This window comes from Engystomops pustulosus, chromosome 6 (genome assembly GCF_040894005.1).
Source record: "Engystomops pustulosus chromosome 6, aEngPut4.maternal, whole genome shotgun sequence".
Classification (NCBI taxonomy): Eukaryota; Metazoa; Chordata; class Amphibia; order Anura; family Leptodactylidae; genus Engystomops; species Engystomops pustulosus.
The window spans coordinates 9,380,800-9,405,047 of NC_092416.1; the positions used below are offsets into that span (position 1 = coordinate 9,380,800).

General features: G+C 41.0%; 2 protein-coding genes across 2 annotated transcripts; both read right to left on the reverse strand.

Moving 5' to 3' along the window:
- Positions 1–333: 333 nt before the first annotated feature.
- LOC140065830 (formyl peptide receptor 2-like) lies at positions 334–3,702 on the reverse strand. The gene is made up of 3 exons (XM_072113385.1): positions 3,590–3,702; positions 2,394–2,474; positions 334–1,264 (listed from the first exon to the last, which is right to left on the reverse strand). Exons 1-3 carry the CDS (start codon positions 3,700–3,702, stop codon positions 334–336), a joined length of 1,125 nt encoding a protein of 374 aa, XP_071969486.1.
- Positions 3,703–21,203: 17,501 nt separating this feature from the next.
- Positions 21,204–22,316, reverse strand: LOC140065353 (C3a anaphylatoxin chemotactic receptor-like). Its single transcript, XM_072112945.1, has one exon. It carries the CDS (start codon positions 22,250–22,252, stop codon positions 21,356–21,358), a length of 897 nt encoding a protein of 298 aa, XP_071969046.1. The 5' UTR covers positions 22,253–22,316; the 3' UTR covers positions 21,204–21,355.
- Positions 22,317–24,248: the final 1,932 nt, after the last annotated feature.

The following is a 24,248-nucleotide window of genomic DNA, read 5'->3' on the forward strand; positions in this document are numbered from 1 at the left end:
TATTATCCGCTAGTTTTTTGGTGGAGACTATAGTAAATCCAGTGGGCCAGGCATACCCACCCATGAAGTGCTCCCCGTCTGTCCTCCACTTTGGGCGTGGTGGGGAGTGGGGTGGAAAAAGATAAAACCTGGAGGAGATGGGGAGATTTTCATGCTTTGTCCACTAATTTCCAAAGACCATTTTCCTAGTATGGTGTCATTGTGAAGGTGTTATACAAAATAAAGATATTAGAGGGTCACTCCATGACTAATCAGGAACACAATGAAACTATCTGCCAACAATCAACAAAGATTGGTGTGTACAAAATGACCCACATAGTCATCTTGAAGAGGCTAAACATGTGCAGAAGGGGCAGGTTCCCCATCCTCTGGTTCCCTGCAGGGGTCATCAGGAAGTTCACTTAAAGCTTTTTCAAGCCTGAAGGGGATAGATTTCAGGAAATTGTGTCTAAAATCTTGGCCCATAAACCCATATAAGAATGGGTTAATACAACTGTTAAGATAAGCCAGGCCAGTAGCAATAATATCCAATATGCTGTAATTGATTATACCTATAAAATTGTCAAATGTTATTAACCAGATGTGATATGGAGCCCAACAGATAAAGAAACACAATATAACAGCGGTGATGATCCTGTAGGGTCTCTGAGATCTCTGGGGTCTATTACTTTTTCTGATTTTGAGGAAGATGGAGACATAACTGGTGAAGATGATGAGGAAAGGGATCACAAACATAATAACTAATCTGATCTGTTCAGGGCTGTGGACTGGATTATTGAAGTATCCAAAATAAAAAAGAATATTATAAGAGAAAAAAATGGTGCACACAAAACTCATCGCCCAGATAATTCCTGCGGTGATTCTCACTAGTTTCTGTGTCCTATGAATTTTAGCCCAAAATGGCCACATGACCGATACCCAGCGATCAACACTCATGGCCGTCAGGAAGAGAACACTGGCGCTCATGTTTATATCAAACATAATAATGCTCAAAAAATGCAATTCCATTGATGAAACAAATGCTGCAAGGAAAGCCCATCGGGCAATGTGCAGAGGAAAAGACAGACAGAACAGGAAGTCAGCGATGGCCAGGTGCAGGAACCACACGGAACTGATTGTCTTCATCCTGAATCCGGCAATCCAGATGACTAATCCATTCCCGATAATCCCAAGGATGAAAATTATGCTGTATAACGTAATTGTTAGCTTCATTAAAATGTCCACTTGATAAGAAGAAATTCCATTGCACTCATCATAAATTGACCTTCAAAGACACAATATGGGAGAAACAATTTAATTTCTTTTAGGCTTCAAATGAAGAGAAAGGTGCAGAAATGATACAGAGTTCTACTAAACAGAACTGGAGTTCTCGGAATGTACCGACCCTCTATTTGGATTGCTTGATCAGTAAAACACAGTTTGCTATTTGTGAAGTGGATTGATCCTTATAAATATCAATATATATTTGGTAACAAGGTGTCTACACTAGGTGTGGCTTTCAAATGGTTGTATTGTGAGTTGCCCCATCTCAGATAATGCTGAGCACATCTGTAATGTTCCAGTAAGGCAACAGATGGTTCTAGGAGCAGACGGATGGGGAGCATGAGCCCAGTTTCCACAGGCTTAAAGGACCCCATCACCACACCATCTATATGAGACCACTGTAGCAGCATGTTGAAGCTGAATGGACAGGTCCACCTTTCATCAGTGAAGCTTATGATAATATTCCTATCACTGGCACAAGGACAAAGTATAACTGCAGGTTCTATGGCTAATTGCATGGAGACGTTAAACTCCATATCCGTGCATTCCAAACTCCAGTCATATAAGGAATGATTGATTGCCGCCTCTGATGACTTTCTTGGTGTAACTTCTCTGTGTTATGGAGGTTCTAAACATGTTTTTTTTTCTGCATAAACAAAAAAAACAATTTCTTTATCCATAAGTATATCACAGAATCACTGAATGTTTTATTTAGCCTAAAAGGGAACTACTATCATAGCTTCTTTCTCTCTCACAGTCAACATGATGACATTGACCATGTTCTTCAGTCATATTGCTGCTCAGTCCCCCCATCACAGCGTCCGTGAGACATGGTGGGTTCACTGCCCCCTGATCGTGCAAAATATACCCCTACAGTAGCCATGAGATAGCAGCAATTTGTGTGTCCTCCTCACAGCCCCATATACAGTTGTGTGAATGAAGACTAAGAAGATGTCCAGATGTGACAAAGATGTTCTTCCGTATAGGTGGAAGATCTGGTCATGGCAACTGCTCTGTATTGGATCTTCTGATAAGAAAATCTAAATGACTTCTGAAAATTCTGCAGTGAATAAAATGCTGCATGCTGGGAAATGGTTTCCATGAAATCTGAATATAAAATATTAACTTACGTGTAGTTGTAATCCAGATTTTGGATCGTTGTATTAGTTATGTTCAGGTCATAATCCACAGGATCCATTCTCTCTTTTACTCTATAGAAAAGCGTATAAATTATTATTATTATATTTATTACAAAATAACATATTATTATGAAAATTACTCATCGTGACGAAATAGAAATCTGCATTTATGTAGAAAAATATAATTCAAAAAGTTCTGAGAAAATATGTTGCAAAAAGTAAAAGGTAAATAAATATATGTATATTAGAGATGAGTGAGCACTAAAATGCTCGGGTGCTCGTTATTCGATACGAACTTTTCCCGATGCCCGAGTGCTCGTCTCGAATAACGAGCCCCATTGAAGTCAAAAGGAGACCCGAGCATTTTTTCACTGAAAGAACACATTAAAAGAACAGTGCAGAATAACACATTGCAGATGTTTTCCTTGTAAGAACACATTGAAATAACACTATTCTTCACATTGCAGGTGTGCGCGCGTATATTCTGATAAGTTAGGAGATGTGCGCGAACATCTGGAATGTGAAGAATAGTGTTCTTTCAATGTGTTCTGCACTTTAATGATCCTGTGTTCACTCTTTTCACTGTGTTCACTGTTTTTATTCTACACATTCTTCACATTTCAGATGTTCGCGCATGTCTTCCGATAAGTTAGGAGGTGTGCGTGAACATCTGGAATGTGAAGAATAGAATAAAAACAGTGAACACAGTGAAAACAGTGAACACAGGATCATTTAAGTGCAGAACACATTGAAAGAACAATATTCTTCACATTCCAGATGTTCGCGCACATCTCCTAACCTAGCGGGAGACACGCGCGCATACCTGCAATGTGAAGAATAGTGTGATTTCAATGTGTTCTGACAAGGAAAACATCTGTAATGTGTTGTTCTTCACTGTTCTTTCGTTAACTAAATGCTCGTTATCGAGCAGGGGAAATACTCGTCCGAGCAACGACCCGGTCCGAGTATTCTAATACTCCACCGAGCAACAAGCTCGGATGAGCATACTCGCTCATCTCTAATGTATATTCATATATACTTGAGTATACGCTAAGTTTTTCAGCACAAAATATGTGCTCAAAAACTTTAACTCGCCTTATACTCGAGTCAAGAAAAAAAAAAAGTCAAAACTCACATATCCGACGTCATTCGTATGTCCTATGCTTGTTTCGATGCTCCAGAGCCACCTTGGGTCCTTCAGATCATCTTTGGTTCTTTCACTCCGCTTCAGCTCCACTTCAGGAAGTTCCACTCCTCTTCGGGTCCCCTCGCAATGCCGGCAGCTCACAAACAACGACATCAGCAAGCCACTGACATCATTCTGTGTGCTGGCCGAGCGTGAAGACCTGAAAAGGAGCTGAACGTCCCGAAGAGGAGCGGAAGAATTCAAAGGACCTGAGGGGCTGGGCAGGCTGTATACAACAGGGGCTGGCAGACTATATACTACAGGGGGCTGGCTATATACTGGAAGGCTGTGACCAATGCATTTCCCACCCTCGGCTTATACTCGAGTCAATAGGTTTTCCCAGTTTTGTGTTGAAATAAGGGGTCTAGGCATATACTCGGGTCAGCTTATCCTCAAGTATATATGGTACTAACTTTTGATCTTATATGTTTATATACTTATCTATATGTATCATAGAGCCATCATTTGGCCATCTAGCACCGATGACGATGATCCATGTGCAACAAAATGTGTTTCAAAAACTTTCAATACAGATTTATACACGATTTACAGATTTATACAGAGCTAAATAATACTAATATCCATCAAAACACATGACATTGGACTGAAGGTCATTGTGCTCTCAAGGTTTTCTTCTTATTTGTCTGACCGCACTTTCAGTGTCTCCTTTTCTGGATCTCTCATGTCTATTGGGGTTCCTCAGGGCTCAGTCCTAGATTGTTTTCTTTTTTCCCTCTATACTGCCCTCAATGGACAAACAATGAGCAGATTTGGTTTACCTTCTTTATGCTGATGATACTGAAAAAACGCCGGTTAACGCCGGTGAAAAAACGCAAAAATGTTCAGAAAAATGATCAAGTTTAATTATTACCTTTAAAAAAATTATCTATAAATTGATTAAAAATGATACCCACTCTGAATTAAGACCACTAAAAAGAACAACTCTTCTCGCTAAAAATAAGCCCTTAAATAGATTTGTCAGACGAAAAATTTAAAAGTTATGCATTTGAAAGACAGTGATGCTAAAATTAATAAGATTTTCTCCAAATTAGGTTTTATTCAGTAAAATTAAATAAAATACACAAAACCCCCACATATTTGGCATTGCTGTGTTCATGACAATCTGCATAATAAAACAAAATCATTATTGGACCAGCACAGTGAACCCCGTAAAAAAAAATCCCCCAAAACACGCTCCAATGGGAAGATGATTTTTAATTAATACCCTTTAAAAAATGCCCTAAAAAGCGGTTTGAAAATTGTTACGCACTCCAAAATAAGACAAAAGAAGAACAATGCTTCCCGCAAAAAATAAGCCCTTAACCAGATTTGTCAGCTGAAAAGTAAAAAAGTTATGCCTGTGAAAAGACGGTGATGCCAAAATAAACAACATTTTTGACAAATTACTTTTAATTCAGTAAAATTGGGGAAAAAATGAAAACTCTATATAAATGAGGTATTTTCCTAATTGTGGTGACCCATAGAATAAAAATACCGTATATACTCGAGTATAAGCCGACCCGAGTATAAGCCGAGACCCCTAATTTTACCACAAAAAAATGGGAAAACCTATTGACTCGAGTATAAGCCGAGGGTGTAGTATACAGCCAGCTAGCCCCCTGTAGTATACAACCAGCCAGCCCCTGTAGTATACAGCCTGTCCCAAGTAGTATACAATCAGCCTGCCCCCATGAAGTATACAGCCTGCCCCCATGAAGTATACAGCCTGCCCCCATGAAGTATACAGCCTGCCCCCATGTATTATACAGCCTGCCCCCATGAAGTATACAGCCTGCCCCCATGAAGTATACAGCCTGCCCCCATGAAGTATACAGCCTGTCCCCGAAAAGTATAGAGCCTGTCCCCGAAAAGTATAGAGCCTGTCCCCGAAAAGTATAGAGCCTGCCCCGAAAAGTTTACAGCCTGCCCCGAAAAGTTTACAGCCTGCCCCAAAAAGTATACAGCCTGCCCCAAAAAGTATACAGCCTGCCCTCAGTATGCCTAGCGAATAATAAAAAAATAAACTTAATACTCACCCTTCGACGATACTCACCTTTGATGCTAAGTGGCGGCTCCCGGTCCTCGGCGGCGGCTCCTGGTCCTCGGTGGTGGCTCCCGGTCCTCGGCGGCGGCTCCCGGTCCTCGGTGGCAGCTCCCGATCCATTGCGGCGGCTTCTCTCTTCTATCTTCACGTGCCGGCAGTCACGTCCATGCGACTTGCCGGCGGGCGCACAGTGCGATGCGGCGGCGTCGCCGCTGATGACGTCATCAGCGGCGACACCGCTACATCATATTGTGCGCCCGCCGGCAAGTCACATAGACGCGACTGCCGGCACGTGAAGATATAGGGGAGAAGCCGCCGCAGAGGATCGGGAGCTGCCGCCGAGGACCGGGAGCCGCCGCCGAGGACCAGGAGCCGCCGCCGAGGACCGGGAGCCGCCGCCGAGGACCAGGAGCCGCCGCCGAGGACTGGGAGCCGGAGGGTGAGTATTAATTTTTTTTTTTTATTAACGTGTGTGTTTTTTTTTTATTAACTCGTGTATAAGCCGAGATTAGGTTTTTCAGCACATTTTTTGTGCTGAAAAACTCGGCTTATACACGAGTATATACGGTAATATATTATTTTCATGGTATGGTAAATGGCCAAAAAAAAAAAAAACTTCCTAAAAATTAATGATTTTAATTTCCTCCACCAACAAAGAGTTAATAAAATTTTACCAATTAGCTATAGATGCCCCAAAATTACGTACCAGAAAAGTGCATCTCATGTGGCAAAAGAAATAAGCCCCTATAGGTCCACAATAAAAAAAGAAAAAAGGTTATAGCCTGTACAATGTGACATAGCAAATCTGATCTGGATGGCGCCTCCTTCCCTTCTATCCCCGGCCGTGCGCCCATACCGCAGGAGACCCCCACATATGGGGTATTGGTGTATTAAACTTTGTGGAGCCATTTTTCATTTAATCCATTGCAAATTTTCATTTTCCACCCAAAATAAATGTATTATCAAATATTACAATTTGTAGACCGCACCTCCATTTTGTTTTAACCCCTTTAAAACACCTAAAGGGTTAACAAATTTCTAAAAAAAGTGCTTTTTCATACGCTGAGGTATGTAGTTTCCATAATGGGGTAATTTACTAGTCTAACTATTATTTAGGCCTCTCACAGCCAAGAGCAGGTCCATCTAAATACGGGTTTTTGGTACTTTTCCAAAAAAAATGAGAAAAATGGCCCATAAATTCTGAGCCTCATAACATTCTAGTAAAATATGTGGAATCTTAAAAAACGTTACGAATTTATTTGGGTGCTATGACTATTTGCATCAAAAGTAGAGAATTTAGAACTTTGAAAATAAAGAATTTTTCCAAATTTTTGTCAAATTTTTTTCATAACTAAACACAAAAAATTTCATCCAAAAACAGAGGGGTAAAAAGAAGTTGTAAGGCAGCCTGGGGATTATTTACTATCTATATAAGTGAAATTTCTTGGCTTATGATTTCTCTGTGATAAATAGAATTAAAACTTTATAATCTACGGTAGTTATTGTGCAAAAGTGGCCATAAGACATCAGCTTCATAGGTTACACAAATATTACCCCACATACTGCACCCCCATCCAGTCTGATACTCACCCGCTGCCTCTACTTCTCTGTCTGATCTTCTCTCCAGGAACTTAAACCCTTTGTATCCTCACAACTTCTCCTTTCTGTAGTTTCCTTATTCTGTTTTCTCTGGAAGCTTAAAGTGATCGGCAATGATGAAATGAGAACCCATCATCAGCATCTAGGGGATTGTGTCAAAGGGTTGAAAGTAAAAGTATAACTCGTTCAGATCACTTATGTACCTTATATACTCGAGTATAAGCCTAGTTTTTCAGCACAAAAAATGTGCTGAAAAACCCAAACTCGGCTTATACTCGAGTAAAAAAAATAAATAAATCAAAACTCGCCTTTCTGGCGGCACCCATAGATCTTCTGTGCGATCCATCCGGTATTATTGTGCTGCACGACGGGGGGGGGGGGGGGGCTATATACACTGGGGCAGGGGCTGTCAGGCTATATACACAGGGGCAGGGGCTGGCAAGCTATATACACTGGGGCAGGGGCTGTCAGGCTATATACACTGGGGCAGGGGCTGGCTGGCTATATACACTGGGGCAGGGGCTGGCTGGCTATATACACTGGGGCAGGGGCTGGCTGGCTATATACACTGGGGCAGGGGCTGGCTGGCTATATACACTGGGGCAGGGGCTGGCTGGCTACATACTGGAGAGGCTGTGACCAATGCATTTCCCACCCTCGGCTTATACTCGAGTCAATAGGTTTTCCCAGTTTTTTGTGGTAAAATTAGGGGCCTCGGCTTATACTCGGGTCGGCTTATACTCGAGTATATACGGTATATATTATTTTAGATCGATCATGTATCATGTATTGCACCTTTATTTGCCATTCTACTATGTAATTCATTGTTTGCCCTGTGGGGGTGCTGTAGGGAATTTGAACACCAACATTTGGGCCCCTACTAGCATGAAACTATGCGGAGATTTTATTAAGACTGGCATGTCCCAACACCTCCACTGATGTAAGATGAACCAAAAGTATGGGAAGGCTCCAACCTCTAAACCTCTTAACAGCTCTTTTTCGCTTTCGTGTTTCAGTTTTTTTCAAAAATCTATAAATTATTTATGTGTCCATGTACAAAGCTTGGTGAGGGCTTGTTTTCTGTGTAACAAATTGCACTTCATAGTGGCAGAATTTTATATATTCCATTCCATGTACTGGTAAGCAGGAAAAATATTCCAAATGTAGCGAAAATCATTGAAAAAACGCATTTGCGCCATTTTCTTGTGGGCTTGGATTTTACAGCTTTCACTGTGCGCCCCAAATGACATGTCTCCTTTATTCTTTGGGTTGGCGCGATCACAGAGATAAGTTTTATAATGTTTTCATACATTTACCGCCTCCCTTATTAAAACCTCATGTACAAAAAAAAAATTCTTCATTTTGCTTCTGGCGCTAAGAACTTTTTCATACTTCAGTGCCCGGGGCTGTAGGTTGTTTCATTTTTGGCAACTTTTGATGATGTTTTCAAAGCTACCATTTTAAGGACTCTATGTGCCTTTTGATCATTTTTTATAGCATTTTTTATAGTTTGCAAAATGGCAAAAAGTGGCATTTTCAACTTTGGGCGCTATTTTGTGTTACGGGCTTAAACGCCAGGAATAACTATGAATAACTATCATCATCAAGTTATCATTTTTTGATGGACCTGACATTTTGGGATGCAAGAAAATACCTAATGTTTATGATTTTTACTGTTTATTTATATTTATATTAATTCTTGGAAAGGGTGATATGAATTTTTATGGTTTTTAAAAATTTTATTTTTATCTTTTTAAATTTATTTCCTTACTATTTTTCCGACTTTGGCGATCAATTCATGAATGGCATTGCCCACGCGCCACCAGGATTTAAATGCCTCTGGCATTTATGTGGTTAACACCAGTGATTGGTGACAGCACCGATCATGAGTGTTACCGGTCATCCACCTGGTACAGAGAGGGCTCAGCCCGTGAGCCCTCTCTGTCCTCCTGCTCCCAACACATAGATCCAGGTACCGTGACTACGGTAACCTTCTTATATTTGTTACCCATAGCCTCCTCCTTCTTTCTAAAATCAACTTTTAAAACTATGCTGATGATATGGAAGGGCTCTCAGGGGTTTACCCAAGATGGGTTTTAATGGTAGTTTTCCTTTGAAGAGGAAACTATAGAAAGAACATTTATCCTCTACCTGAGGGTGCTAATTTTTTTAATGGTGTAGAAGATGGTGACAGTGAGTGCTTTTACAATTAGGTTTCTCAGCTAATTGATCCCTTGGTCAGAGCTTTAGTCATGGAAAGAAACTGAAGAAGTTGCTGATGACGAGATTTTTTCTCTTAACCACAAAACATGTGGAACACAAAAAAACATTACAAGGAAAAAATGACTCATCGTACATGGGTATTGCCATCACACGCACGCCTACAGAATTTGTCTGCACTCTAGGATTTCCCTTTGTGTGTTGGTGCTTGGTTATTATTGTTCGAATTCTCGCTTAACATTTCTTCATGAGTCTTTGCTCTTATATGGATAATATTTTTTTTTCATTCTTGATACATTGGGGTTGATTCATTACGGCTTCTCCACCAGTTTCCTCTTGTCAGTGATGACACCACCAGTGGTGCTGAGCACTCGTTCTAAGAGGACACGAGTGGCAGGGCAGGAAAGTACCTGCAAGGTATGGAGGACACACTCTGGCCACGTGTCCGATTTTTTCACCCAGATATTGATGAGGGACGTTCCATCCTTCAGTAGCAGGAGATGGATGGACAGACAATCCAACAAAGATTTTCGTGGAGGTGAACATGGTTTCCACATTGTGGCCATTCTCACTTTCTCTTCTGAAGTGTTCAAGCTTTTTTGGTGACTTCCTCCTCTTGCTGCCACTGAGCTCTCAATGTTGGACGGAAATGCCGTAAGTAGAGCCTGCAACAAAGTGAACTTTTACTCCCTCGTTTTAGTCTCATGTTCTAGTATTGGAATGAACAATACTATGCTATCCAGCAGGGTGGCCACCCAGTATTCAGTTGAGTATCCAGGATCCTCAGGTGACACTGGAACATACGGTTGCTGATGTAGGCCCGGCTGCCGCAACATAAGGACAATCTAATCTTTGTAGCACCAAGATGAGCTCACGTGAAATACATGGGAATGAAAGCAGCAAAAGTCCAGCACCAGTGGAAATCTTCTATAAATGATTTTTTCTTCATTTCCTCATGTTAAAAGGCCTACAGACATGTGAAAAAATCTTGTTGATGCGTTTTTGGAAATAGTCCTTACTCATGTTATGTTATAATATGTTATGACTAAGGACCATTGTCTGAAATGCGTCAACAAGATTTATTCATTTGTCTATATGGCTTTTAACTTGAGGTCATACAGAAAAGATGCATAGAAGATCTTCACCGGTGCTGGACCTTTACTTCTTTCATTATCTTTGTCCTGTGTGGGTTGAGCTCATTGGCTGGATTGGAAGTGCTCCCTGTGGCAGGAGAGAGCTGGAGTAAACTTTTCTTTGAGTTTGAAGCTTGATGGGACTTGAGTCAACTTGGCTTGGCCCAAAGCTGCTACAAGATTCTGGCCCCCTGCACTGCTCTGACAGAATCCACCAACTTTATTTTGTTAAAAGGTAAATACATGTTAAAGCAATTTGTACTAAAAAGAAAGTTGAATATAAAAACTGTCTCAGGAGTGTTTTTATAAATGTTGGCTATAACAGCCTGGCCCTTTTTAGTTTTTTCACTTCCATTTTTCACTCCCCACCTTCGAAAATCTATAACTTTTTTATTTTTCCATTTAATAATCTCTGTGATGGCTTGATTTCTGCATTACAAATTGCACTTCATAGTGATTGTATTTAATTTTCCATGTTGTGTACTAGGAAGCGGGAAAAAAGTTCCAAATATGGTCAAAATGGTGATGCATCTGCACCGTTTTCTTGTGAGCTTGGATTTTACGGCTTCCACTGTTTGCCCCAAATGACGTCTACTTTATTCTTTGGGTTGGTACGATTACGGGGATACCAAATTTGTACAGGTTTTATAATGTTTTCATACATTTACAAAAATTAAAACCTCCTGTACAATTTCTTTTTTAAATTTTGCCATCTTCTGGCACTAATAACTTTTTCATTCTTCAGTGCACAGATCTGTGGGTCGTGTCATTTTTTGTGACTTTTGATGACGTTTTCATTGCTATCCTTTTTAGGACTGTGCAACCTTTTGATCACTTTTTAAAGATTTTTTTATTATTTTTCAAAATGGCAATAAAGTGCAGTGAAAAAACATTATTATAATTTGATAGACCTGGCATTTTTGGATGCGGCAATACATAATGTGTTTCTGATTTTTACTGTTTAATAATATTTATATCAGTTCTAGGGAGAGCGGGGTGATTTGAATTTTTAGGTTTTTTTATTATCATTTTTTTTAAAAACTTTTTTTAATGTTACTATTTTTCAGACTCCCTAGGGTACTTTAACCCTAGGTTGTCTGCTTGATCTACAGTATGGCAGTATATGGGGATTTTTCTCCTCGCTCAAAGCATATTGTAATGATCTTCTTCGGAAGACCCGAGGCTGTCATGGCGACGGATCGCCGCTCCCCGATGACGTCACCATCTTTTTGAAGCTGCCAAAAGCATTGCCGGCGGTGATCGGCTGGAAAACACCCGCGATCGGTGCTATCACCGATCACGGGTGCTACCGTTAAGTCTTTGCTGAAATACCGGCTCGGCCCGTGAGCCCTCCCCATGCACCGGGACCCGATGCACGCTGTACTATTACGGCGCGCATCAGGAATGGGTTAATTGCCTCTCTAGTGTGGATTTTTGTACTATTTCTGCAGGATATTTTCTCCTGGTTCCTAATAAGTCAGCAAAAAAGTGCAAAACTATTCTAGTCTCCACCAGGAGTTGGCAATAATTGTTGTATTGGGAGCACAAAAAATTGAGACAATCTACTAAATTGTGGCAGAAGAGTCAAATAAAACAGACCAAGATCTGTTGGACCACGATTTATCAGTGTATCTAGGGGATAGATGATTTAACCCATAGGTAAATCAAGTGGAAGAATTCATGGGGAGACTGAAATATAACTTAGCATGACTAAGAGCTTTTTGCTTGAAACGCGTCAAACTTCTTGTTTTCAACTCAATTTTAATAATACCATGTTTTCATTTTTCTGACTAAAAGCTTTCTGCTTAAAGCTTCTTGTGGAACCATCATGTTTTTAACTCGATTTGCATAAAGGAATGTTTTAATTTTTTCACTTTTTTTTGGATTTCTTTTGCCTGGAAGCAGTGTAATTCCACACGTACCCCGGCTTAGTAGTCCATGCACCGGCTGCCATAGACTGCATATTGGGTGAATAAATTTCTAGTTTTTGAACAATTTTCTTCCTTTTTTTAAGAATGTTGTAAAATCATGAAAAGCCTTAACAAAAAGGAAAAACTTCAAATTTGTTGAACAGCACATATTTCTGTGCAGGGAGCATGACTCAGAGTCATTGGTAAAACAATCCCAAATAACACAGTCAATTATTTCCGAGTCCTGGGTAGCCCCATCATTCATAGCACCTGCAGGGAGGAATTACATTGGCAGGAAGCTTTGGACTGTAGACCTGGTGCAATGCTGTCATGGGGAATCGTGTGGGAGAGGTTCGGTCTTCAGCCAACTTTATTCAAGAACTAGCAGCATTAATAATTAGTAATAGTATCACCATCATCTGGTTGCAACTAGAGAAGAGCGAGCACTAAAATGCTCGGGTGCTCGTTATTCGAGACAAACTTTTCCCGATGCTCGAGTGCTCGTACCGAATAACGAGCCCCATTGAATAACGAGCATTTTTTTGCTAAAACAGAACAGTAAAAGAATAGTCATTAATAAAATATTCCAGATGTTTCCTGATGTTTTGCTTGTTAGAACACATTGATATAACACTATTCTTCACTTTCCAGATGTGCGTGCGTATCTCCGAACCTATCGGAAGACACGCGCGCACATCTGCAAAGTGAAGAATAGAATTAAAACATTAAAAACAGTGAATACAGGAGCATTTAAGTGCAGAACACATTGAAAGAACACTATTCTTCACATTCCAGATGTTCCGAACATCTCCGAACCTAGCGGGAGACACGCGCACACACCTGGAAAGTGAGGAATAGTGTTATTTCAATGTGTTCTTACAAGCAAAACATCTGGAAACATCTGGAATATTTTTTTTACAATTAAAATACTTTTATTCAATTTATTTTGTTAAGTTACTGCTCCCGTAAATTTACACCAAAACGTTCACCTTAACGTACAGCAGTAAAATACATGAATTCAGTCCTATTGTGAAAATGTGGCTATAAATGTCAAAGTGAATTTGGCGCAATGGAAAGCTGCAGCAGTTGCACCACAATTATAGCACTGCTTGACTTGATAAAAGTATGTTAAACTTACTAAGATATAATACGAGAGGCCTAGCTCCCAGTTATCACTTCTGGTTAACACTTTCGGGGTTATTTAATAAGGGTCCGCGGACCACATCCTGACGATTTCCGCGTTGCGCCGCATTTAACAGGGGTTTTTGGCGCACGTGATTGGGTTTTGGTGCATCAGCGCCGGCTTTCACGCAACACAAATCGGGGGGCGCGCCTTCGGACGATCCGACGGATTCGGACAACGTGTGGGATTTAACAACGCAAATTGTGTTGCAAGACATGCACTCACATAAACCGGGAAGAAGAAGGTGAACTTTGGCGGACCTCATCGGGGAAGCGACACATGCAGGATATTGGGCGCAAGATGTTGGTGAATCGCGCCGGACTTCATCCTCATCCGACCGTCCGGATCGGGGATCGCGACAGGACTGGGTAAGTAAATGTGCCCTTCGGAGCCACTTATATTAACCAGCGCTACATCTGTATTTTACCTGTTATCCTTTCATGACCAGTAGTTTCTTCCGTCTTGTCATTCTATGGGGATTTTTCATTTTTCTTGCTTTTTCTTAGTTTATCACAAAATGTGTTTTTTAATATTTATGTTATACTTTTATCTTATTTTTTTTAATGCTTTTAATTTTTTTTTCCAATAATTTTTTTTTAATTGTTTTTTTAACATAAAGATAACACATAAAGGGCTCCCGCCCACGTCATTCCGAACGCAGTCGGATAAGTTGTTAATATTGTAGAGGTAAACTTTACAATGTTCACAGAAAAGAACAATCAACATGGATATGATGGTTAAATCAAGCAAGACATGTTTGTTTTCTATATTTGAATTCTCAAAAACTTGTTTGAAATGTATCAGGTATATATATTACAATATAGTAGCAATCTTACAGCTTAAATTTCTTATTACAACAGGTAATAAATTTATTCAGTAACACACAGTTAACAATGTAGTGTAAGTTTGTCCGCTTTAGTTTTTATGACTCCGGTATGTAAATCAGTTATGTACACACTATTTTTTAAAATATGGTGAGGAAGACCAAATTGCCCACTTTTTTTGAAAAGATGATCTGTGTTGGGAGTGAGAGGCTAGGGTAGATTCATAGGCGTATGTGGTATTCATAGTGTCTATGACCTCAGTGAATGAAGGGCAGGATGTTTGCTTCCAGTGTCTTGTAATTATCAGTTTTGTAATAATCAGCAAGTGGGCAATCACCACTTTTTGGTTTGGTTTGAATGTCTGAAGGTCCATCAGTAGGAGTGCTGTCTTGGGCATTAGGATGTAAGGTCTGCGGATTAGGGATGAGATTAGCGTGTTGGTCTGCATCCATAAGGGAGAGATTCGTGTGCATTTCCAGAGAGTGTGAAGTAGTGTTCCTGTGTGTCCACACCCCCTCCAACATTTAGATGAAGATGTTGGGTATATGAGATGTAGTCGGGAGGGTGTGTAGTACAACCGGAGACATGTCTTTATTGCAGCTTCTTGGAATTGAGTACACGTGAAGATACTATATACATCTTTGAGGGCTCTTTGCCATTCTAAGTCTGAGATTTGTATACCCAGGTCTCTAGCCCAGTTTTCCATCGGTTTGGATTGTGACAGCAAAGTTTTGTCGTCTAGGATGTTGTATAATGTTGATATTCCTTTAATTTTTTTCCCCTTGTTGTCAAAAAATCTAAGGACCTCCGTATTAATTGATGGGGAAGATGTTTGAAGGGTCGAGAAAAAGTCATTTAACCTGTATACTACCAGGAATTCTGATTCTGGTATTTGGAATTTGCTATTAAGATTTTGAATCTCTATTTTCTGAGAATCTGGTTTAAGTTCATATAAAGACTCTATTCCCCTCATTTTCCAACGTATCAGGTTCAGGTCGTGAATCTGATCTTCCAGAAATTCTATAGGAACTGCTTGCAGAGGTAGTTTAGACCTCTGTTTTGTTTTTTTAAGGAGTGTCAACCAACTACAGTCTGAGGCTTGTATAGTGTGTAGTTCTGACTGTGGCGGTTTTAGATTCCACAGTGCTGCAATCATTCTATTTTTTAAAGATGAAGTCTTAGTTAGTGCTATTTCAAGTGGTATCCACGCTTTCTGCGTATTTGAATTCCACCAGTGTGTCAGTTGGTCAACCATACATGCTGTGTGGTAGTCTTCAAGGTTGGGAACCCCCAAACCCCCCATTAGTCTGTGTTTTATTAAGATATTCATAGAAGTTCTTGGTTTTTTGCCGTGCCATATAAACTTGGACATTTGTTTTTTGGCCTGTGCAAAGAATGTTTTGGGAATTGTGAAACAGATAAAGAAATTTAGGTAATATTAGGTAATAGGTAGGATCTGTGTTTTGGATGAGTTGAGTTTATAAAATGAAATCTCACCAAAGTCCCTCAATAAAGCCAATGAGTGTTTCAGGGGTTAGTATGCATTAAGATCACATAATCTGCGAAAAGAGCAAGTTTATGTGTAGTGTTCTCAATCTCTATACCTGTAATTTGGTCATTAGTTCTGATTGCTTCTGCGAGCGGTTCTATGGACAGATTAAAGAAGGTTGGGGAAAGGGGGCACCCCTGTCTTGTCCCATTTGTCAAATGAAAGGACCTTGATAGGACTCCGTTAGTAAGTACCTTGGCATTGGGGTTAGAATAAAGTGCTTTAATGGCTGAAAAGATTGGGCCCGAGAAGCCAAATTTGTTGAGGACCGAGAATGCATAAGACCAATTAACTCGGTCAAACGCTTTCTCCGCGTCAACTGTCACAAAGACCGCTAGTACTTGTTTTTTCTCACATTGTTGCATTAAGGAGATTATTCTCCTTGTATTATCCGGAGCCTGTCTGCCTGGTGTAAATCCTGTTTGATCATTTTTAATAAGGTACGGGGTTACTTTCATCAGTCTAGAGGCAAGTATTTTGGCATATATCTTGGTGTCTCCATTAAGGAGCGATATGGGTCTGTAATTTGACGTTTCGTGTGGGTTTTTACCTGGTTTGGGGATTGTTGTAATGATAGCATTTAGCATGTCTGGAGGTAAACTGCCTTCTTTCATGGCCTTATTAAAGATTATTTCTAGGTGCGGGGCTAGTATATCCACAAATTTTTGATAGTATTTGTTGGCAAACCCATCAGGTCCTGGGGCCTTATGTCTGGGCAAAGATTTTATTGTAGAGATAATTTCTTGAATATTTATAGGGTTATTTAATTCTTGAAGTTGTCAATGGAGGCTTGAGAGGGAATTGGAGTTTCTGGATTATCTTTTAGATTATATAGAGCACTGTAATACTCTTGGAATGCTCCGGCTATTCCTCTAGGTGTCAAAATTTTTTCTCTTGTTATTGGATGGATTATATTTGGAATTTTGCTTTTCTGCATACGTTTTTTGACTTTAGAGGCTAAAATCTTCCCTGCTTTATTGTCTTGTGAGTAAAGCTTCAGTTTCAGTGTTTTGAGATTTTTTTCATATTTATATAATAATAAGTTACGGAGGTGGTCTCTCTCTTTTTTTAGTCTTTCTACTATGGTGGGGTTTAGATCTTTTTTATTGATTGTTTCTAGGTCCCGGATGTTCTTTAATGTTCTATCTATTTGTGCGTCTCTTTGTTTTTTTTATTCTGCCACTCAGATGTGAAATATGTCCCCTTACATAGACTTTATGGGCTGACCACAACGTAAACTCGTCTAGGTCAGCGGATCCATTGTAATGATAGTAATCATATATGAATTTCTCTATTTTCTTTACGTTTTGGTCATTTGCTAGTAAATATGTGTTTAGTCTCCAGATATAGTCGCTATGCTTGGGGTGTTGGTCGCTCAGGGAAATAGATATAGGAGCGCGGTCTGACCACGAGATCTCTCCTATTTTGACCTCTTCCACTCTATCTAGTAGATCTTTATTTGCTAAAAATAGGTCAATTCTCGAGTAAGTTTGGTGACGAGATGAAAAATAAGTGTAGTCTTTCTCGTCAGCGTGTAGGACTCTCCAAACATCAAAAAGTGAATATTCTGAGACTACCTGGTCTAATCTGTTGTTAGGTTTGGGGTTCTGTGAAGTAGTATCAATTTCTGGTGTTGGGGGGGCATTAAAGTCTCCACAAAGGAGCAGAATCCCTCTTTGTACTTTACCCGTCACCTTCATTACTTTGCGAAAAAATCTAAGCTGGTGTTTGTTGGGGGCATATACATTCACCAAGGTATAATCTGTATTGTTGATGCTGCAGACCACCACTATGTATCTACTCTGTGGGTCTACTATTGTAGAATGTACTTCCACTGCTAGGGTGTCCCTAAAGGCCATCACCCCTCTTTTTTTTTTTTTTAAAGGTGGATGATATTATTGTTGGGAAATTTTTGTGGTACAGTCGTGGGGGTTTTTCTACTGGTAGGTGAGTCTCCTGTGCACATAGTATGTCACACTTTTGAACAGTAGCCTCTCTCCATAGAAAGCTTCTTTTCTGCGGACTATTCAGTCCTCTCACATTGATGGAGATTAGTTTAAAACCCATCATAAAATTTTGCCCTATCTACAAACCTCACTTGTGTGTTATCTCTTCTCAGATATTAGCGCTGTAGGGCGTCAAGTCTCTAGAAAATTGTTTGATATAGTGTGTACTCAGCACCTGGTACCTATAATTCAACAGAAACAGGGAAAATTAACAGATAACAAATTAGCACAATGTTAGTAGACTTTCTTTTAGGTACAAATCACGTACTCTAATCTAGAGGGCAAGAGTGGTAATTACACAAATAAAGCCCATTTGTTCCTGAGCAGTAAAACTTATGTATGCTATTGGTATCCAACTTATGCATTAGCAGATATTCAATGAGTAATGTTATTACCAGCAGGCGACATAAGGGTTATAGCTACCGTAGCTTTGGCTAGCAGCCTGTATGTACCGGCATGACCTCATAGTTCTTCAGGTGAGTCCCAGGTTTTGATCAGATTTAGGCCATCGTCTGGGGCGTGCACCACGTGGACTGTATCTTGGTATTTTATCAGCAGCTTCGTCGGAAAGCCCCATCTGTACGACAGACCATGCTTTCGCAGTAGGGTAGTCAGGGGTTGGAAGTTTCTTCTGGCTTGCAGTGTAGCCGCCGATAGGTCGGCATATAATTTCACTGAGTTATATGGTGTGGGAAGAGATGGGTGCTTCCTGGAATAGGCCAATAGTTGATCCTTGGTTTGATAAAAGGAGAAGCGTGCTAGAACGTCTCTAGGTGTAGAGTCTGGCCGGTTTTTTGGCTTGGGGACTCTGTGGGCTCTGTCCACACAGAGCTCATATTCTGTGAGAGATTTTAAACAGCATTTCGTAAGTTGTATTACATATTCTCTCAATTGGTTGTTAGGTATAGATTCTGGAATCCCTCTAAACTTGATATTATTTCGTCGATTACGGTCCTCATAATCGACCAGTTTAGCTTGCATCTGGGCTACCTTTTCTTCAAGATCCTGGTGACCGTCTGCTAGGTTGTTGAATTCAGAGGCATATTCTGCCATGGGCAACCTGATCTTGAATCTTGGTAATAGTAGATTGGAGGGGACTCACCGCCCTAAGTAGGTTTGATGTTAGAGAGGTCCGCAGAGTAGATGTTCTGTAACTGTTTTATCTGAGGTTTGAAACGCTGTAAAGGCATCTGTTTCCTCCTCCTCTGTGTTTCCCTCATGGTTTGTGGATCCATTTTCCCAGGAATCTGCATTTGGGTTTAGCTGCGTTTTCTGTCGCTGTTTCGCTGGGCTACCCGTTGGTGTACAGGGTTGTTTTGAGCCTGTGTCAGCGGTTCGATTGTGCTTAGGCACCGCTCCACTTAGCTCTGCTATGTCTTTTGCAGGGCGCACATTTTTGGCCTGTCTGGGTTCTCCGGAGGCCATTTTGTCCACGCTCGGTGATGGCGTATCAGACCACCTAGCCGGGATCTCGAATTCCCCCGGCGATCCCGGGGATCTCTTTTTAGTGTCGCGCTCACGTGGGCGTTGCAGCACCGGGCTTGTTACCTGAGTGCTGGTAGTTGTGCTCTCCGGTCCGCCGGCACACTTCAGCCTCGTGGCGCCGGCGCCATGTTTGCCGCGACTCACAGTGGCCGGGAAGAACTGCGGAATTCGCCTGTTGTGCAGGTTGGTACTCTCACCCCTCTTTCCCATATGCTCGGGGTATGTAGAGAGGCACCTGTGAGGGTGCTGGGAGTCGCTGAAGAGGGGTGCTCGCTCTGTGAATCTGATCAGGATACGGAGCTAACGCTTCACATTTCTTATATTCCAATGCTTTTATTTCAGGTAAATAGTTTGTTGCAATGAGGCACATTTACTAGGAATGTGGGAAACTGCACTATAAGTGCTCTGCCTGTGTATAATACTGGGTGTGCCAGAAATCATGAATCTGTTGCTTCCCTGCACTGGCCCGACAGAGTTCACCAACTTTTTTGTGGCCCACCTTTAACATGGGGCGTGCAACACAATTTACATGTTAAATCCGGTGCATGGTCTGACTGAGCGCCGACACCCCCCTAATTTGTGTCACAGGGTGGCTAGCACGGCTGCACCACAAAATGTTGCGTGTGATGTTGCGTGTGACACAATAGTGGCACGGACACTTCTTTAATACCTTTGCAAGCCTATTACACCTAAAAGAATATGCAAAGTCTGTCTGAAAACCGATGCAAAGCCCTTAGTAAATGTGCCCCATTATGTTTGCTCCTATCTCATGAAATGCTGTACAGGAGTGTGCAATGTCATTGATACCCCCATGTATACTGGTTCTGCAGGCACATGGATTATTTATCTACCACATAGTGTACACTGCATCATCATAAAAGGCAGTGGCATAACGGGAAGCGGCTGCTACGGGGCCCAGGCGGCACAGGGGCCCGGGATGAAAAGCCAAGACAAAATTTGTAAATGCCCGCGGCCACCCCATCCATGGCCGCCTGGCTGGCCTACTGCATCTACAGTCGCATGGCTGGCCTACTACTTCCTGGGCGCCAAAGAAACAGCCACCCGCTGGAATGATGCCACAGCCAGCCTCCTAATCAACCCACCCCACTGCACAGCAGCTGGTCTGCAAGAAATCTAATGTATGCATGTATACTTAGATGAATGTATGCTGTATGTCTGTATTTGCTGTACAGTATATGCTGTATGTATGTGTGTATGTGTTGTATGTATGTGTCTATGCTGTACAGAATATAATGTATGAATGTGTGTATATGCTGTATGTGTGTGTATATACTGCATGTATGTGTGTATGCTGTATGTATATGCATTATGCTGTTTATACACTGTATATACTGTAAGTATGTGTGTATATGTTGTATATAGATTCAGTATGTGTGTATTTGGTGTTTTTATACTGCATGTATGTATATACACATTGGGTGTATACTGTATGTAAAAGAATATGATGTATGTATACTATATGTGTGTATATAAACAGTATGCATGCAACTTTGATGCATATATACTGTATGTATATACAGTATTAGTTTGTATATACTGTATGTATTAGTGTATAAATGTGTATATGAGTACATAAATGTGTGTATGAGTATATATGTATACGTATGTATGTGTGTACGAATATATAAAGTGAGTGTAGAATGTTATGTGTGTGTATTTAAGTGTATAAATGTGTGTGAGTGTACAAACGTGTGTGTATGTAGGAATATTTTTTTTTTAAAGGGGAGGGGGGCCCCCAAGCAGAAATCTGCTGTGGGGCCCTGCCTCTCCTTGTTACGCCACTAATAAAAGGGCTAAACATCTGTAGTGGTGGGAGGGTCAAGATCCTCTTGTTCTCTGCAGGGATCAATAGGATGTTCACTTATGGCTTCTTTAAGTCGGGACGGGATAGATCTCAGGAAACCATGTCTAAAATCTTGGCCCATAAAAACATAAATTATTGGATTGATACAACTATTAAGACAAGCCGGGATGACTACAACAATGTCAACTATGTTCAATTGAACGTCATCTCCATTAAACATGGGTAACAGCGGCCAGATGTAAGATGGAAACCAGCAGAAGAAGAAGCACAATATAACAGCGGTGATGATCCTGTAGGGTCTCTGAGATCTCTGGGGTCTATTACTATTTTTAATTTTGAGGAAAATGGTGACATAACTGGTGGAGATGATAAGAAAAGGAATCACAAACATTAGAACCAACCTGATAAGGTCATTGATATGTCCGGTATTTTCAACAAAATTTGAATAATAAGAACGAAAATAAAAAAAGTAAAACACTAAACCCGTAAAAATAAAACTTATCACCCAGATAATTCCTGCAGTGATTCTCACTAGTTTCTGTGTCCTATGAACTTTAGCCCAAAATGGCCACATGACCGATACCCAGCGATCAACACTCATGGCCGTCAGGAGGAGAACACTGGCGCTCATGTTTAGTTTAAACAGAATAATGCTCAACATGCACAAAGTTCCTAATGATATTGAAGATAAGCACAAGTTAATGGTGGCCCATCGCGCAATCTGTAGAGGCAGAGAAGCGCAGCACATGCAGTCGGCGATGGCCAGGTGGAGAAACCAGATGGCGCTTATTGTCTTCTTCATCCTGAATCCGGCAATCCAGATGACTAATCCATTCCCGATAATCCCAAGAACAAAAATGACGCTGTATAATGAAATTGCCACCATCTGCACGATGACAATATCTTTATCATTCCAAAAAGTTGTGTGATTTGTCTTGTAACCTCCAATCGATGACCTTGGAAGACATGATATTGTAAAAGTTAGGCTCATTGAGAGAATATTATTTAAAAAAACAGGTAGTAAATGCAAAGTTACATTACAGTTCCAGTAAACCTTTCTACTTTATAAATCATTTCACTTTACTATGAGAAAACATAGAACAATCCTACACAAATTGTCACGGGTGGTCCCGTGACCCATATGTCGGGTCGCAGGCTCACCCATGTCCCTGTCCTTTCGCCAGCGATGCGCTCACGAAGCTTACCTCTCCCCGTGCCTGATTTCTGACCTCGGGCCGTGTGCGCTCGTCCCCGACTTCTAGGGTGCGCCGGCTTCAGAAAATTTAAAGGGCCAGCACATCGTTAATTGGCCCTGGCCATTCCCCAGAATTCTATATAAATCTGCCTCTTCCTAAACACCCTGCTGGATCTTTGAGCCTATGCCATATAGAAAGCTTCCCTGCAATATTCCTGAGTATTCCTGTGTTCCTGGTTGTTCCTGTGTTCCCATGATCCTGTTCCCGTGCTCCTGTGTGTTCCTGTTCCTGTGTTCCTACGTTCCTGCTCCCATGCACCTGTGTGTTCCAGTCCTTTCTTGTGTTCTCGTTCCCTTCTGCCTGAGCCTCCCGCTGATGACCCTGGATTGGACTTGACTTTGCATCTCTGCCGCCTGTCATGATCCTGTGCCTGAACTTTACCACAAGACCGTTTCCTGCAAAGGTACCTCGACCTTGGCTGCCACCGCGGGCTAGTTGCACCTGTGGAATGACCTGGTGGCACCCCGCCGCAGCAAGTCCATCCCGCTTTGCGGTGGGCTCTGGTGAAGACCAGGTGCCACTTAGACTCCGGTCCCAGGTGTCGGCTAGTACCACATCCCGCGGTGGTCCAGAGGATCCACAGATCCCGTATCCTGACATATTTGGTTTTGTATTCCTAACAATCTGCTTAATAAAATGAAGAATAAATTAAATACAATTAAGAATTGAACTCACTTGGTGAACATTAATAAAAAAATAAATAAATTTAAAGAAAAGACAGAATTTTGGTTATTTAACAAAATAATTAAATTAAAAGTGTTTATGAAATGTTGTCTTGGAAACCCTGGGAATAATGAAGAGAAACGCTTATTTCAAAAACCAACAAATCTTTTTAGCTCCAACAACAGAAAAATAGACATAATCTGCTTTATTTCTTTCCAGTTTTTGTTTAGTACAGCAAATTTTGCTAAAAAAGATTTCAAATGCTTAGACCCAGGCTCGGTATTTCAAGCAGGCCAATAAACTAGATACATTGTTGTCAACAAAAAAAACTATAAGACCCATAGCTTGAACACAGTTTACGCTCTCCATAGTTCTACAGGTGCTACCACTTCCAACCTCACAGTGATCCATGACATCTTCACTGAACAGTATAACAAACTCTATTCCAAAAAGGATAATCCCCCGAGATATGCGACAGTTTACTTTTTAACCCAGGCTGCCCCACCCCCAAAGGCTGACGGAGGCCCAACTTCAAATTCTAATTGCCCCAAAATCCCGTGAGGATATCTCTGAAGCCATTGACCTATAAAACTTGGTAAAGCCCCAGGACCCGATGGCCTGACAGCCTCATACTACAAGAAATTCCCTCACATTATTGCTCAACCGCTTCAACATTTTTTCAGGAAATGACAAAATGGAGATCTCCCCCACCAGGCCTTTTAGAACAGTTATACCCAAACCCAATAGAAATCATACTACCCCAAAAAACTACAGCCCTACTAAACTTACCTACAAAATCTTGATTATAAACTTCTTACCGCTATTTTAGTATTGCCCATCATAATACATACAAGCCCAGTAGGTTTTATTCCATCCTGCCCCCTGCCAAGCCCCAGTGTTAGTAGAGCAGAGAGGAGATAATGATGATGTGACATGCCTTTTATATACTTAAAAAAAGGCAGT